Below are 17998 nucleotides of genomic sequence, written 5' to 3' on the forward strand. Positions count from 1 at the left end.
ACTCCTAGCCCAGAATGCCAAGTAGGTTCTTCAACGCCTCGGGAGATTTGAATTTACTACACTGATTTGACTGTGTTGTTTTGTGTAGTTGTTAAACGAGTTTCACTCTCAAGATGAATTATTAAGCAGCTAAATGTAAGAACAAGTCTTGTCGTGTAACTGTCTGGCAGTCTGGCACCCTACAGTGGCCGGCAATTGAGAGTTCTGAATCTCCATTTAACAACTCTACTGCCTATGTTCATCCCAATGCACATAGTGAGAATGTAGACCTAAAGTTTGATGTGCATGTGCTTACGGTGTGCGAGAACACACAGTGAACTTCTGTACTTGTTGGTCAAAAATGGTAATTACGTGATTGTGGGTCTCTTGACTTCTGTATGACTTTTAAAGTCCTTCTTAATATGAGATTTTCTTTTCATGTCTATTTTGAATGACATCCTTAGGTCTGTCGATGGCTCATGGCTAACAAGATTCTCATTATATTTCGATTAGCATGCAAGCACTTGTGGCCTCGCAGTCCAGGTTAAAAATGATCCCTAGCAGCGCTGACAGTTAACAGGGTCCCCCTGGCAAAGGTTTAAGGGTGCAAGTGGATTGATGTTTGGGAGGTAGGGGGGTCAACCAGACTGAGAAACCCTGTTAAAGCTCAGTGTCTGTCCCTCGTAGCCATTACTGTCTGTCTATCTGTGGCATTGATGTGAGAGCTGCTGCTGCTGTCATGTGCCTTCTGAAGGAGCAAGGATCCTACAAGATGACAGAGTAGCCTGGCTAGTAAGGCTACTATTATGTACAGAGTTAGAAGTGTGTGTGAGTGCATGCTTCACGTGTTTGTTTGATTAGGGATGGGTGGGTGGCTGATGTGGGTCATTAGTATGATCAGACTAATGTTAATCAGTTGGGAATTTGTTTCTTTGAAACCATTGATTAACATGAGGAAAACATTGATTCAATCTTCAGATGTTGAATAATTTCAAGTGTAAATCATCCAAAATATTTGATAAGAAAAGAAACGTGAGCTAAACCGTTTAGACGACACGTCAATAACACAGCAGGACATTTAGCTTTTCTAGGACTGTGGATTGCTGTAGTTTGAAACCTGTTTGTTGTTCATTTCCAAAAGGCCAAATTGACTTTCTCCTCCTCAAGGTATGTGGATGACGTGATATCGAGGATCGGCCGGATGTTCCCAGACATGTCGATTGAACTCTTCCGACCCAATGGGACATCGGCAGTACTTCTGGTAAGATTCCTTCTCACCAGCGGGCATCCAACACTTCTCTGCTTCAAAACGTTCTGCTTCGCTCACTTTCAACATTTGAACAATTATTGAAATTTGGAGGGCACCTCCCAATATAAATATATAAACAAGCTGACCAAGATGATATTTGCATGGTGTCAACAATATCCACAAAAGACCACTGAAATGCAACATATGCATGCAGTTTTTCCTCCATCGGATAGCGGGATGGTGGGTGCCCTGGCCAAGTGCAGGTTGCTGACCATGAATGCCAAAAGATACAAAACTTCTGAGCTATTATTATGTGTACATTCTTTGACAAGAAAACCATGATGGAGGAACTGGGTTGAGTTTCTTGACCAATGATTGTCATGTACAGTGCAGATGAAAGGGTACTTACTGTACGACTTCTGTTCATGCAAGAGGTAGAATATAGAGAAACCTCTTCAATCGTCTGACCAACACTAGCTTCTCACTCAGCTCTGCTTTGCTCCAAGTTTTATTTCAACAAAGTGCTTAAGGATTCAAAGAAGACTTGTCGTGTTAAATATTAATACTACCTGTAATTATTAACATGGTTCCCTGGGATGTGTGGTGGAGCGCTGCTCTACAGAAACATACCACATAACTACACTGCTGCTCTTCTTTACTGTCTCTTACCACAGAAAATGCCCTACCATGATGATTATGTTCAAAATCATGTCCACATATTACTGACAGGTGTGTGTCTCCTAGTGTTGCACGGTATACTGGTACCACAGTAATATCACGGTACCAAAACGTTATGATCATTACGATACCAACGTTTTAGAATACTGTAGTACCGTTTCATATGATATTACCAGATATTTCGGACATACAAGTCTAAAGAAACCAAACTGGCGCCTGTTATAAAAATGTTACAAAGTAAATTTTGTTTATAAATTCAGCTACATTTTTTTAAGCAACAACTATTCTTATTAAACTCGAGGCGAGAAATGTCCACTTCAAAAGTCACGCACATCTCACGTACGGCAGCTATGATCAGCCAGCCACATCCCCTACCAGCTATCACTCACCTGCTTCTCTCCGTCCACTCTTCCTGTGCATCTATTCTTCCATCAGTTTTTAAAATATAATTTAGCCATGATGGCGAGCGGGGATGCAGACCCTTAAGTCTTCTTTGGTTACATGTACATTTGATACATTGGAGCAGTGCGCAAAGACAGCTCTTCTCTACTTTATGCAAATTGCACACGACAGGTGGAGCAGATGTTTGCTTGAAAGTCTTCTGTTCTTGAAACATAGTTCCACCTGTCATTAGTTCCGGGCATGCACAACCAATAAAGATGGTGGAAAGCCAATCATCGCTGTGTCTTGGTTTTCAAATTCTATATAATGTCGCTTTGCTAGAATACAGAGACAAAATCATAAGGTCAATGGCCTGGAGAAAGATTGCAGAGAATGTTAGTGTTGATGGTGGGTGAAGAGAGATTTGTTTGCTTGTGCTGCTAGCTAGCTATGAAGATCAATCAACCTAAACCTCAAAACTGTGATCAAAACCACCATTTGTGAATGTGTTGAGTAAATTAAGTTGTGAAATTTGCCCACCAAAGGATAGAAATCACCAGTAACACGCATTATAACATTGTAAATGATACACTAAGCATGAATTTCCCATGTAATATTCTAGCAACTGGACATCATGACATTGACGATTATAGCTCCCTTCCTGTAAAATACACAGGCCTGCATGTAAAATGCAATGAATGGGAACATTGGTTAAAAGAAATTGACTTGCAAACATTGTTGTACAAATCTCTCTTCACCCAACGTTTTTGACATTTTGAATTAGCCTACAAATTGTCAGCTCCGTATTTTCATGTACTGCACATAGAATACAACAGTTGGATTTGCACTAAACAATTTCATGTCAGAAAAATCATGTACAAAATCTGGCTTGAGATAGCTTGTTTACATAAGTATTCAGACCCTTTACTATGAGACTCAAAATTGAGCTCAGGTGCATCCTGTTTCCATTGATCATCCTTGAGATGTTTCTACAACTTGATTGGTGTCCAGCTGTGATAAATTCAATTGATTGGACATGATTTGGAATGGCACACACCTGTCTATTTAAGGCCCTACAGTTGACAGTGCATGTCAGAGCAAAAACCAAGCCATGAGGTCGAAGGAATTGTCCGAGACAGGATTGTATCGAGGCAGAGTTCTGGGGAAGGCTACCAAAACATTTCTGCAGCATTGAAGGTCGCCAAGAACACAGTGGCCTCCATCATTCTTAAATGGAAGAAGTTTGGAACCACCAAGACTCTACCTAGAGCTGGCCACCCAACCAAACTCCGCAAACGGGGGAGAAGGGTCTTGGTCAGGGAGGCGACCAAGAACCCGATGGTCACTCTGACAGAGCTCCAGAGTTTCTCTATGGAGATGGGAGAACCTTCCAGAAAGACAACCATCTCTGCAGCACTCCACCAATCAGGGACTATAGACTAGTCAGGATCGAGGGAAAGATGAACAGAGCAAAGTACAGAGAGATCCTTGATGAAAACCTGCTCCAGAGTGTCGCTCAGGACCGCAGACTGGGGTGAAGTTTTGAAAAGAATTTTGAAAAGAAGATCGACGACATCCGATCCTCGTTTGCTAAGTCAAACAACACCGCTGGTTCTGCTCACACTGCCCTACCCTGTGCTCTGACCTCTTTCTCCCCTCTCTCTCCAGATGAAATCTCGCGTCTTGTGACGGCCGGCCGCCCAACAACCTGCCCGCTCGACCCTATCCCCTCCTCTCTTCTCCAGACCATTTCCGGAGACCTTCTCCCTTACCTCACCTCGCTCATCAACTTATCCCTGACCGCTGGCTACGTCCCTTCCGTCTTCAAGAGAGCGAGAGTTGCACCCCTTCTGAAAAAACCTACACTCGATCCCTCCGATGTCAACAACTACAGACCAGTATCCCTTCTTTCTTTTCTCTCCAAAACTCTTGAACGTGCCGTCCTTGGTCAGCTCTCCCGCTATCTCTCTCAGAATGACCTTCTTGATCCAAATCAGTCAGGTTTCAAGACTAGTCATTCAACTGAGACTGCTCTTCTCTGTATCACGGAGGCGCTCCGCACCGCTAAAGCTAACTCTCTCTCCTCTGCTCTCATCCTTCTAGACCTATCGGCTGCCTTCGATACTGTGAACCATCAGATCCTCCTCTCCACCCTCTCCGAGTTGGGCATTTCCGGCGCGGCCCACGCTTGGATTGCGTCCTAACTGACAGGTCGCTCCTACCAGGTGGCGTGGCGAGAATCTGTCTCCTCACCACGCGCTCTCACCACTGGTGTCCCCCAGGGCTCTGTTCTAGGCCCTCTCCTATTCTCGCTATACACCAAGTCACTTGGCTCTGTCATAACCTCACATGGTCTCTCCTATCATTGCTATGCAGACGACACACAATTAATCTTCTCCTTTCCCCTTCTGATGACCAGGTGGCGAATCGCATCTCTGCATGTCTGGCAGACATATCAGTGTGGATGACTGATCACCACCTCAAGCTGAACTTCGGCAAGACGGAGCTGCTCTTCCTCCCGGGAAGGACTGCCCGTTCCATGATCTCGCCATCACGGTTGACAACTCCATTGTGTCCTCCTCCCAGAGCGCTAAGAACCTTGGCGTGATCCTGGACAACAAACTGTCGTTCTCAACTAACATCAAGGCGGTGGCCCGTTCCTGTAGGTTCATGCTCTACAACATCCGCAGAGTACGACCCTGCCTCACACAGGAAGCGGCGCAGGTCCTAATCCAGGCACTTGTCATCTCCCGTCTGGATTACTGCAACTCGCTGTTGGCTGGGCTCCCTGCCTGTGCCATTAAACCCCTACAACTCATCCAGAACGCCGCAGCCCGTCTAGTGTTCAACCTTCCCAAGTTCTCTCACGTCACCCCGCTCCTCCGCTCTCTCCACTGGCTTCCAGTTGAAGCTCGCATCCGCTACAAGACCATGGTGCTTGCCTACGGAGCTGTGAGGGGAACGGCACCTCAGTACCTCCAGGCTCTGATCAGGCCCTACACCCAAATAAGGGCACTGCGTTCATCCACCTCTGGCCTGCTCGCCTCCCTACCACTGAGGAAGTACAGTTCCCGCTCAGCTCAGTCAAAACTGTTCGCTGCTCTGGCTCCCCAATGGTGGAACAAACTCCCTCACGACGCCAGGACAGCGGAGTCAATCACCACCTTCCGGAGACACCTGAAACCCCACCTCTTTAAGGAATACCTAGGATAGGATAAAGTAATCCTTCTCACCCCCCCTTAAAATATTTAGATGCACTATTGTAAAGTGGTTGTTCCACTGGATGTCATAAGGTGAATGCACCAATTTGTAAGTCGCTCTGGATAAGAGCGTCTGCTAAATGACTTAAATGTAAATGTGAAGGTTCACCTTCCAACAGGACAACGACCCTAAGCACACAACCAAGACAACACAGGAGTGGCTTTGGGACAAGTCTCTGAATGTCCTTGAGTTGCTCAGCCAGAGCCCAGACTTGAACTGGCTCAAACATCTCTGGAGAGATCTGAAAATATCTGTGCTCCCCATCCAACCTGACAGAGCTTGAGAGGATCTGCAGAGAAGAACGAGATAAACTCCCCAAGTACAGGTGTGCCAAGCTTATACCATCAAACCAAAGAAGACTCGAGGCTGTAATCGCTGCCAAAGGTGCTTCAACAAAGTACTGAGTAAAGGGTCTGAATACTTATGTAAATGTGATATTTCTTTTTTTTATTCTGAATTTTTTACCAGTTCTTGCTTTGTCATTATGTGGTATTGTGTGTAGATTGATGAGGGGGGAAATTATTTTAATCCATTTTAGTATAAGACGTAAAACGTCATTCACAGAACTTGAATTGTTGCATCTAGTTGTGTCTTTGCCTCCGGTGGCTGGCTAGCTAGCTAAAATGGTTCCTTTCCTAAATTAGCCATGGATGGAAATTTGGATTTGTGGTTTTACTTAATTCTCTTTACTGGCCAATGATTATAATGGTGATTATGATCCAACCATAAATTCATACATTGTGCCTCTAGCCTGAGATGATGGAAGTTCAATATGTAGCTAGATAGTAGACTAGCTGGCCTGGCACAAAACGGTGTCGGATCATGACTCAGTGATCTTCAAGTCAGAGCTCTAGAAAGAGGCCCGAGTTCCCAACTTGGAATTCCGAGTTGGATGACCATTGAAAACGTATTTTTCTCAGTTTTCAGAGTTCCCAGTTCTCTTTAACTCACTGAAGTCTGAGATTTCCCAGTTCTGAGTTTGCATTTGTTTTGAACGCGGCAGAAGTCATGCTGAAAAGCAGGCTAATGGTTGCTTTGCAACGCTTGCAGTTAGCCACTGATTCCTTCCAAACCACTCATTGTTGGATTTGCGATTTCCAACTTGTAATTAGCAAAGATATGTTATATCTATAATTTCTCTATGACAAGGATTGAAAAGGATTTGCCAGTAGATTGTCGACGTGATTCATGACGATGACTGCTTGCTAGCTAAGATTTTGAAAGTGTGATGTTCACATGATCAGTCCAATCAAAGCTATGGTAGATCTGTGGCCAATGACTTTGAGCCACCTTGGATGGGCACTTCTAATGTAACTCTATGGCAGCAACCAAGGGGCTTGAATGTTCGAGCTCTTCCCGTAGATTTTGCAGTGACCTAGTGTCCCCATGAGTGACAGAACACTGAGCCAATCATAGCGCAACTAGAGAACATTACGAACTCCTCCGCTCTGCATATCCCACTGGCTGCCCCACCACCACAGAAAGCACTGATCTAGGCTGAAACCTGCATTTTGGAGCTGCCTTACTCAAGAAAGCAAAAAAGAGACAGTTTGTATGCGGTTTTATTAACTCAATGATTATTACATTTTTTACATTGTTTTCAAACTGATATGTGACATGTAATAATGGCAAAATAACATGCAACACAGGCAACAAAAATATATATACAGTACCAGTCAAAAGTTTGGACACACCTACTCGTTCAATGTTTTTTCTTTATTTTTACTATTATTCTACATTGTAGAATAATAGTAAAGACATCAAAACTATTAAATAAAACGCATGGAATCATGTGGTAATCAAAAAAGTGTTTAACAAATCAAAATATATTTGATATTACGATTCTTCAAAGTAGCCACCCTTTGCCTTGGCAGCTTTGCACACTCTTCATATCAAATCAAATCAAATGTATTTATATAGCCCTTCGTACATCAGCTGATATCTCAAAGTGCTGTACAGAAACCCAGCCTAAAACCCCAAACAGCAAGCAATGCAGGTGTAGAAGCACGGTGGCTAGGAAAAACTCCCTAGAAAGGCCAAAACCTAGGAAGAAACCTAGAGAGGAACCAGGCTGTGCCGGGTGGAGATTATAACAGAACATGGCCAAGATGTTCAAATGTTCATAAATGACCAGCATGGTCAAATAATAATAATCACAGGCAGAACAGTTGAAACTGGAGCAGCAGCACGGCCAGGTGGACTGGTGACAGCAAGGAGTCATCATGCCAAGTTGTCCTGAGGCATGGTCCTAGGGCTCAGGTCCTCCGAGAGAGAGAAAGAAAGAGAGAAAGAGAGAATTAGAGAGAGCATACTTCAATTCACACAGGATAGGGCAGGAGAAGTACTCCAGATATAACAAACTGACCCCCGCCACATAAACTACAGCAGCATAAATACTGGGGACTGAGACAGGAGGGGTCAGGAGACACTGTGGCCCCATCCGATGACCCCCCCCCCCCCCCCCGGACAGGGCCAAACAGGAAGGATATAACCCCACCCACTTTGCCAAAGCACAGCCCCCACACCACTAGAGGGATATCTTCAACCACGAACTTACCATCCTGAGACAAGGCCGAGTATAGTCCACAAAGATCTCCGCCATGGCACAACCCACTCTTGGCATTCTCTCAACCAGCTTCACCTGGAATGCTTTTCCAACAGCCTTGAAGGAGTTCCCACATAATGCTGAGCACTTGTTAGTTGCTTTTCCTTCACTCTGCAGTCCAACTCCTCCCAAACCATCTCAATTGGGTGGAGGTCGGGTGATTGTGGTGGCCAGGTCATCTGATACAGCACTCATCACTCTCCTTCTTGGTCAAATAGCCTTTACACAGTCTGGAGGTGTGTTTTATGTCTTTGTCCTGTTGAAAAATAAATGATAGTCCCACTAAGTGCAAACCAGATGTGATGGTGGGGTCACTGCAGAATGCTGTGGTAGCCATGCTAGTTAAGTGTGCCTTGAATTCTAAATAAATCACAGAAAGTGTCACCAGCAAAGCACCATCACGCTGCCTCCTCCATGCTTCACGGTGGGAACCACACAAGCAGCGATTATCTGTTCGCCTACTCTACGTCTCACAAAGACATGGCGGTTGGAAACAAAAGGACAGATTTCCACCGGTCTAATGTCCATTGCTTGTGTTTCTTGGCCAAAGCAAGTCTCTTCTTATTATTGATGTCCTTTAGTAGTGGTTTCATCGCAGCAATTCGACCAGGAAAACCTGATTCACAGTCTCCTCTGAACAGTTGATTTTGAGATGTGTCTGTTACTTGAAATATGTGAAACATTTATTTTGGCTGCAATTTCTGAGGCTGGTAGCTCTAATGAACTTATCCTCTGCAGCAGAGGTAACTCTGGTATCTCTATCTCTGGGTCTTCCATTCATGTGGCGATCCTCATGAGAACCAGCTTAATCATAGTGCTTAATAGTTTTTGTGACTGCACTTGGGTGGTATACAGAAGATAGCCCTATTTGGTAAATCCAAGTACATACAGTTGAAGTCGGAAGTTTACAAACACTTAGGTTGGAGTCATTAGAACTAGTTTTTCAACCACTCCACAAATTTCTTGTTAACAAACTATAGTTTTTGGCAAGTCGGTTAGGTCATCTACTTTGTGCATGACACAAGTAATTTTTCCAACAACTGTTTACAGACAGATTATTTCATTTATAATTCACTGTTTCACAATTCCAGTGGGTCAGAACTTTACATGCACCAAGTTGACTGTGCCTTTAAACAGCTTGGAAAATTACAGAAAATTATGTCATGGCTTTAGAAACTTCTGATAGGCTAATTGACATTTGAGGCAATTGGAGGTGTACCTGTGGATGTATTTCAAGGCCTACCTTCAAACTCAGTGCTTCTTTGCTTGACATCATGGGAAAATCAAAAGAAATCAGCCAAGACCTCAGAAACAAAATTGTAGACCTCCACAAGTCTGGTTCATCCTTGGGATCAAATTCCAAATGCCTGAAGGTACCACGCCCATCTGAACAAACAATGGAATGCAAGTATAAACACCATGGGACCACGCAGCCGTCATACCGCTCAGGAAGGAGACGCGTTCTGTCTCCTGGAGATGAACGTACTTTGGTGTGAAAAGTGCAAATCAATCCCAGAACAACAGCAAAGGACCTTGTGAAGATGCTGGAGGAAACAGGTCCAAAAGTATCTATATCCACAGTAAAATGAGTCCTATATCGACAACCTGAAAGGCTGCTCAGCAAGGGAGAAGCAACTGCTCCAAAACTGCCGTAAAAAAAAGACAGAATACAGTTTGCAACTGCACATGGGGACAAAGATCGTACTTTTTGGAGAAATGTCCTCTGGTCTGATGAAACAAAAATAGAAATGTTTGGCCATAATGACCATCATTATGTTTGGAGGAAAAAGGGGGAGGCTTGCAAACCAAAGAACACCATTCTGACCGTGAAGCACGGGGGTGACAGCATCATGTTATGGGGTGCTTTGCTGCAGGAGGGACTGGTGCACTTCACAAAATAGATGGCGTCATGAGGAATGGAAAATTATGTGGATATATTGAAGTAACATCTCAAGACCATCAGTCTGGAAGTTAAAGCTTGATCGCAAATGGATCTTCTAAATGGACAATGACCCCAAGCATACTTTCAAAGTTGTGGCAAAATGGCTTAGGGACAACAAAGTCAAGGTAAAGGAGTGGCCATAACCAAACCCAACATGTTTGACCCAAGTTCAACAATTTTGAAGGCAATGCTATCAAATACTATTTGAGTGTATGTAAACTTCTGACCCATTGGGAATGTGATGAAATAAATAAAAGCTGAAAGAAATAATTCGCTCTACTATTATTCTGACATTTCACATTCTTAAAATAAAGTGGTGATCCTAACTGACCTAAGACAGGGAATTTTTACTAGGATTAAATGTCAGGAATTGTGAAAAACTGAGTTGAAATGTGTTCTGTACAGCACTTTGAGATATCAGCTGATGTACAAAGGGTTATATAAATACATTTGATTTGATTTGGATAAGGTGTATATAAACTTCCGACTTCAACTGTATGTGACTCACCACCTGGATTCGGTCTTCTGTTGCAACATTTCAAGTTGTGTTTTTTACATTGGATAAAAGTAGAGACTCAGAGCTACAAGATGGTATATCATACACTGTATTTGAGGAAACAATGGGAAAGTAATTTTGCTTTGAAAGTTGATCAACTTGTCAAATCACTTTTGAGAAAACCATCTTTCAATGTTTTGGTGCTACTATTGGAGTGCCCTTTCTCTGTCTACTCCCATTCAGCATTGTCCACACCCTTTTAAGCCTTAGCCCCACCCATCTCTTTAAGGGTTAATCCAAGCATTCTGTACTAACTTGCCAGCTACTTCCAGACATCTAAGAGGGAGAGAAAAGGTCACTGAAAATTACTCATCCTAGCAGAGCTGGTTAGGCTGTTATGTTATCAAGAGCGTTGGTGACTGCAACTGTGCTGTCAGATTTTCCGTTCGTAAGTACAGAGCGTTTGGCGTTCAGAGTGTGCACTGGACACTCTGGCCAATAAGTAGCGTTGTTCCGAAGCTTGACTGTCGTTGTGAGGTCAGAACCTAACTGGCTAACATACGCTAGCTCCTTCCAGACACATAATGAGAGAACACTCCACTCTGACCATTTTACACCCCCTAGCAGAGCCGGTTAGGCAGTTTTCATGTTGTCCAGGGCATTGGTGACTGTAACTGTGCTGCTGGCAACAATTGAATTACGTTTTTTGCCTACTTTTACTGACACCGGACATATTCAAAAGGGTGTTGAGCGTTCAAAAATGAATCCGTTATTCTGCTCTCTGGCAGAAGAGTCTTTTGTTAAGAAATGTAGCTTGATATCTAGCTATGTAAACAATGAATCCCAATGCATGACGTAACGTTAGCTATCTAGCTTAACAGTACACTAACCTGAAATTAAAATACTTTGTCAAAATTAGAGTGGGGTCTTTTGTTAAGACATGTTGCTAGCTAAACAATGGACCATAATCACAACTCATGACGTTACTACCCAGCATGAATCTGCAGGTGGCTAACCAACCAGGTTCTATTGCTATAACTAATCAAGCAAATGTGTCTGAGATACGAAGAATAAGATCATACACATAACGTTAGCTAGCGACCCAGTCATGAAATCACTTTCTGTCAAAATTAGAAACGTGTAATATCTGAAAATGTAGCTAGCTAGACTATCTTATCAGTACACAAGGTTGGACAAGTCACTTGTCTGATGCCATGCATGGTTGCCCTTAGTTTGACGATGTAATCCAGACTTGTTTTTTCTCCATCTCCTTAGCTATCATACTCAAATTTCACGGATTTCAAAACGCGGTCCTCCAGAAAGTGGAGAGCATACACATAACGTTAGCTAGCTAACAGTACACTTTAACTTGACATTAGGTTTATGCAGTTTTACTACACAATACTTTCTTTTTTTAAAGCCGCTTTAGACATGATTACCTAGACATACTGACCAGCTCCAATATACAGACACGTGCTATATATGGCAGACCAATCCAAACTCATCTCTCGGCATGTCCAGCCCACTCATTATCTCAGCCAATCATGGCTAGTGGGACGGTTGCTCACTTTTTCTGTGGCTAAACCAACTGGGCTCGTAATTTAACAATATTATTCGTATTTACAGATGGCATACAAGTTTGATGTGAACGTTCACATGTTCGAGAAGGCATCTCTGCCAAAAAAATGCATTTTGATTTAAAGAACATTTTCCGTTCAAACAGCTGAAGTCGTGACTTGTGACATATGCCTAGTTTCTTGAATCGGGTCACATATTATGGCAAGAACAGCTCAAATAAGCAAAGAGAAACGACGGTCCATCATTACTTTAAGACTTGAAGATCAGTCTATGTGTAACATTTCAAGTTTTCTTATTTTTGGTAGAACATATGCATAACGTTTACAAAATGACATAAAGCATCCCGGGAACAGGACGAACAAGATGCTACGCCACTGAACATTTCCACTGCTGTATTGCCATACTACTTGGTGTCGTGATGCTTGGACTGGTATCGTTAGTAAAATGTTCGTATCGTGACAACACTAGTCTCTCCAGGTTGGTGCCTCTACTGACTTAGTGATGTGATGAAAAGCACTCTGGTCAGTCTTGCCATTTTCATCATGACCACCAGGTTGTCAACACTCAGCATGCACTTTGACCTTCCACTTACGCCTGCCTCTTGGCTCAAATGATAAGAACACTTCATGTGCCACTACTGTGTCCAACTCTAATCCATTGGGCATGCAAAAACAGAAATGAGAGGATAAAAAGAGAGGGGTGGAGAGGGAGAGTAAGAAAGAGAGAGGCTGGCAGCGGAGAGAGACAGGAAGATTAGACATACTCCATCCCCAACAGTGGGCGTTCACTGGTTCACACCCACGGGGCACTGGCTCACAGATGGCCCAGTTGGCAGGCTGGCAGCTCCCAGCTCTACTCCCAGTCCTGGCCTCCATAGTACACCTAGGCCTCATTACCTCACCACCACCATCACTGGCACTGCAGATCTTCAAAGAACACCAACACTTACCGTGTGCATTGTCCATTAATTACAAGCAACCCGAATGTAGGTTTCTTGCAGATGTATTTGTTAATGGACTGTTAGTGTTGTAACAATCACCATATGTGTGTGTTTGGCCGCTGTTAAAGCAGTCATAACTTGTCCATTTTCTCAGTGGTTTATTGTTGATTGGAATTAGAAATGTGCTTGCCTCGATAATGTATGCGTCGCCCCTCAGTCAGAATACAATGCACATCAGTATCAGATGGTTTTGAATATGAGTTAGCTTTCCAAAAGCACAGAATGTTTTCTACTGTAACAGAAAATTATGAACACAACTTAAGGCTTGCCTGTAGGGGTAGGGGGGGCTTGTCCTTGAAGGAATGAAGTGATGCTCTACATCTGCCTTTGTTTTTCTCCACGTAATATGATCCTAGGAGAGGGATGTCATGCACTGTTGTGAAACGTGACCGCTGAAGAAAGTATATTCTGCAGGGGGATATCAATAGCGTAGAGCAGAGATGATCAAATGGATTTAGCTGCGGGCCGATTTTTCTTGAGCGGATGGTCAGGGGGCCGGAACATAATTCTAAATAATTTGTAATCTGAATGTTAACACATTGGAACAAATGTATAAAATTAAAATCACTTACGAACTTATTTGCTGGTGTTTTTAGTTTGTCCCAAAAAATAAATAAGAATGTTTTGTTTTTTTGCTCAGAAAACAGGGGGGGGGGGGGTTCTTATCCTCTGCAACTAAAATCAGTTGGGGAACACTGGCGTAGAGGATCTCTTACAATAACCTATAGTAGAAAATGAAAGGGAAAGGGGGGGATACCTAGTCAGTTGTACAACTGAAAGGATTCTACTGAAATGTGTCTTCCTGGCCATGTGTGTGCTTTGTTACTCGCGCTCTCTCTCACGTCACTCACTCACACGTTCTCTGTCCAACTGTGTGTTAACGGCTGTTTGTGAAGTGTGTCAGTAGCGAGAGGGATGCAGTGTTAATTGGGGCTGGTGCTTGAAGCTATTAGTGCTTTGGGTGACGCCTTCATCAGCCACACCCCAGCCATCCCGATCTCACTCTTCTCTCACTCTTTTCCCTGCAGCGTAAGCCTCCAGAATTTCTGTATGCATGAGTTAAATGTACAGATCATCTATGTTCACCATTCAGGCAACCTTATAGGCTATTCATTAGATTTGACCTAAATCCCATCCATAACCTCTTCTTATTTATTGTATTTTGTCAAATAGAGCAATGTTGTCTGTCAGATCATATCACTGGGGTGGCAGGGTAGCCTAGTGGTTAGAGCGTTGGACTAGTAACCGGAAGGTTGCGAGTTCAAACCCCCGAGCTGACAAGGTACAAATCTGTCGTTCTGCCACTGTTCCCAGGCCGTCATTGAAAATAAGAATATGTTCTTAACTGGCTTGCCTGGTTAAATAAAGGTAAAAAAATAAATTTTAAAAACTGATGATCCATCGGAGACAATACTGAAATCTAAAAGATAAGCACGTAAAAAAAAATGTTTCATTGCACCCTGGTAGTCGTTTTTGAAGCTCCGAGTTGTTTGTTGCTTCTTTTGACACCTTTGAGAGGCGCTGTACATGGGGCTCATTAATTGACCTTGTTGGGATATCGATCCAAATTAAAAAACTTTGTTTCCCACCTCAGGGTCGCTGCAGCGGAACGGAACACCCGGGCCAGGGGCGGTATGTAAAGGGAGCGGGGCGGGTTGGCACTGCTCCATGTGTGGAATATTGACAGAATATCCTCTGACTAGCTTAATGCTGAGGAGGAGAGAACCTCCAGGCGCTGAGGTCAGGGCAGGGAGTAGTGTTGCCACCTATTTTTCAGTGACAATTGCTATTGGCTCCTTGATTTGTCGCTAGATGACGTTTTGCCATTTCTGCAACGACTCCACAACACCAATTTGCTTTGCTGCTGTACCCGACGTAGTGTTTTCACCCCCCTTTCCGTCGCACATTTCCCATCACTCACACCCCCCTCCTTGTCCTTGGATGCCAATAGAATGCTACCAGACCCATTGCATAGTGACAACTGTAATGTTTGGTGGGGGAGTAATATTGGTCTGGGGGTGTTTTTCATGGTTCGGTCTAGGCCCATGTTCCAACATCTAGTGGAAAGCAGCAAAGGAGATGACCAACTCTATATTAATGCCCATGATTTTGGAACAAGATGTTCTAAGAGCATCTTTTGGTCATGTAGTGTAGCTGAATTTGTCACTATTCTTTTACCAATACATCTCAATGGAGTGGTCTGAAAACTTGGCAGCCAGGTGGGCAAATATGTCCTGTTTTTGGTGATTTTAAAAATGTTAATTCCTACTGAATGAAATGGAGATCTAAATTAGTGGAGGGGTTTCCATCATAAGTCCAAGTGATCCCTCTCACACTGTTATTTCACCAGTTCAAAGAAGGAACTGATTCACGGTCAACAATTCCCTCCCCCTAGTGTCACACAGTGGCATTGTTGGGTTTCATGGAGTTTTTCTTCAGAACAAATTATTAACTGTCAAGAGGAAGGGGAATTGGTGGTGTTTTTCCTACCATTTGTTGCCCACAGCCGCACAACTTCATAAACCTCATTCCTTGAGGTGACATATCAGTGGGCTATAGTTTGGGATCTTGAATTATGAGCGCCTCTGTGTCTGTGACGTGTGCTGCGGAGATAGCACGTAGAAACTGCAGAGCCTTTTATTGCAAGGCAGACTTTCCTCCTTCTCTGACTCTCTCTTTTTTTTCTCCATCTCAGCGTGTCGGCTCTCTTTTTATCTAACAGGACCATAGAGGATGTCAGTCACATCCACTTCTTGCTTGGAAACTTTCACTTTTTAATCGCGTCTCCAATTTGTTGTGTGCTCTGCTCTCTACTATATGTGCTCGGCTGCCCACTCTCTTGCTAAATAAAACGTACCACCATCTGTGAGCCTATGCTGCAGCCATAGACAGAAATGCACTTTCACTTTTCCTAATTAACCACACTAGGCTTGCTCATCGGCGCCCTGGGTGGAGCTCTGCTCTACCCACTGGCTACTGGAGCCCTGCCAGGGCCATACTTTTAGTCTGGGCATCAGGAAAGTACTTTGGAAACGGATAAAGTACAGCCGACGAGGTAGTCAGTCTCATTTGTAGTTATTTCAAACAAGTTTGAAACCTTCATGGAAGATGCAGCGGAGAAGGCCTGAGTTTAGAGAGAGGTCTTAGACTGAACGATTGTGTTGACCATTGTGGTTGTGAATATGTCAGACATAATCTGTCAACAGTTATTCAGGAATGAGACCTGTAGACCAATTCCTAGTATAAGCGTACATGCACCTGTGCCTCTGTGTGAGCGCACAGCTTTCTTCTGTTCCATTTCACTGGATAGACACAGAGCCTGAAGCATATGGTCTGTATTTTAGCGCTTACATAAGTATTCAGACCCTTTGCTATGAGACTTAAAATTGAGCTCGGGTGCATCCTGTTTCCATTTTATTTATTTTTTCTTCACCTTTATTTAACCAGGTAGGCCAGTTGAGAACAAGTTCTCATTTACAACTGCGACCTGGCCAAGATAAAGCCAAGCAGTGTGACAAAAACAACAACACAGAGTTGCACATAAGCGTACAGTCAATAACACAATAGAAAAATATATGTACAGTGTCTGCAAATGTAGAAGATTAGGGAGGTAAGGCAATAAATATGCCATATAGGCGAAATAATTACAATTTAGCTTTAACACTGGAGTGATAGATGTGCAGATGATGATGTGCAAGTAGAGATACTGAGGTGCAAAAGAGCAAGAAGATTAATCAATTATGGAGATGAGGTAGTTAAGTGTGCTATTTACAGATTGGCTGTGTACAGGTACAGTGGTCGGTAAGCTGCTCTGACAGACGATGCTTAAAGTTAGAGAGGGAGATATACAGCTTCAGTGATTTTTGCAATTCGTTCCAGTCATTGGCAGCAGAGAACTGGAAGGAAAGGCGGCCAAAGGAAGTGTTGACTTTGGGGATGACCAGTGAAATAGACCTGCCGGAGTGCGTACTACTGGTGGGTGTTGCTATGGTGACCAGTGAGCTGAGATAAGGCGGGGCTTTACCTAGCAAAGACTTGTAGATGACCTGGAGCCAGTGGGTTTGCAGACGAATATGTATCGAGGGCCAGCCAATGAGAGCATGCAGGTCGCAGTGGTGGGAAGTATATGGGGCTTTGGTGACAAAACGGATGGCACTGTGATAGACTACATCCATTTTGCTGAGTAGAGTGTTGGAGACTATTTTATAAATGACATCACCGAAGTCGAGGATCAGTAGGATGGTCAGTTTTATGAGGGTATGTTTGGCAGCATGAGTGAAGGATGCTTTGTTGCGCTATATGAAGTTGATTCTAGATTTAATTTTGGATTGGAGATGCTTAATGTGAGTCTGGAAGGAGAGTTTACAGTCTAACCAGACACCTAGATATTTGTAGTTGTCCACATATTCTAGGTCGGAACCGTCCAGAGTAGTGATGCTAGTCGGGCGGGCTGATGCGGGCAGCAATCGGTTGAAGAGCATGCATTTAGTTTTACTAGCATTTAGAAGCAGTTGGAGGCCACGGAAGGAGTGTTGTATGGCATTGAAGCTTGTTTGGAAGTTTGTTAAGTGTCCAAAGAAGGGCCAGAAGTATATAGAATGGTGTCGTCTGCATAGAGGTGGATCAGAGAGTCACCAGCAGCAAGAGCGACATCATTGATATAAACAGAGAAAAGAGACGGCCCGAGAATTTAACCCTGTGGCACCCCCATAGAGACTGCCTGAGGTCCGGACAACAGGCCCTCCAATTTGACACACTGAATTCTGAGAAGAAGTTGGTGAACCAGGCGAGGCAGTCATTTGAGAAACTAAGGCTATTGAGTTTGACCG

General features: G+C 43.6%; 1 protein-coding gene across 1 annotated transcript in view; it reads left to right on the forward strand.

The window, feature by feature from the left end:
• Positions 1 to 17998, forward strand: part of LOC124036025 (mediator of RNA polymerase II transcription subunit 27-like) — a 108356-nt gene that overhangs the window by 55162 nt on the left and 35196 nt on the right. Inside the window, exon 4 of the mRNA XM_046350085.1 lies at positions 1147 to 1240. Within this exon, the coding sequence (XP_046206041.1) occupies positions 1147 to 1240 (94 nt within the window). The remainder of the gene's footprint in view (positions 1 to 1146; positions 1241 to 17998) is intronic.

Source organism: Oncorhynchus gorbuscha, linkage group LG05 (genome assembly GCF_021184085.1).
Source record: "Oncorhynchus gorbuscha isolate QuinsamMale2020 ecotype Even-year linkage group LG05, OgorEven_v1.0, whole genome shotgun sequence".
Taxonomy (NCBI): Eukaryota; Metazoa; Chordata; class Actinopteri; order Salmoniformes; family Salmonidae; genus Oncorhynchus; species Oncorhynchus gorbuscha.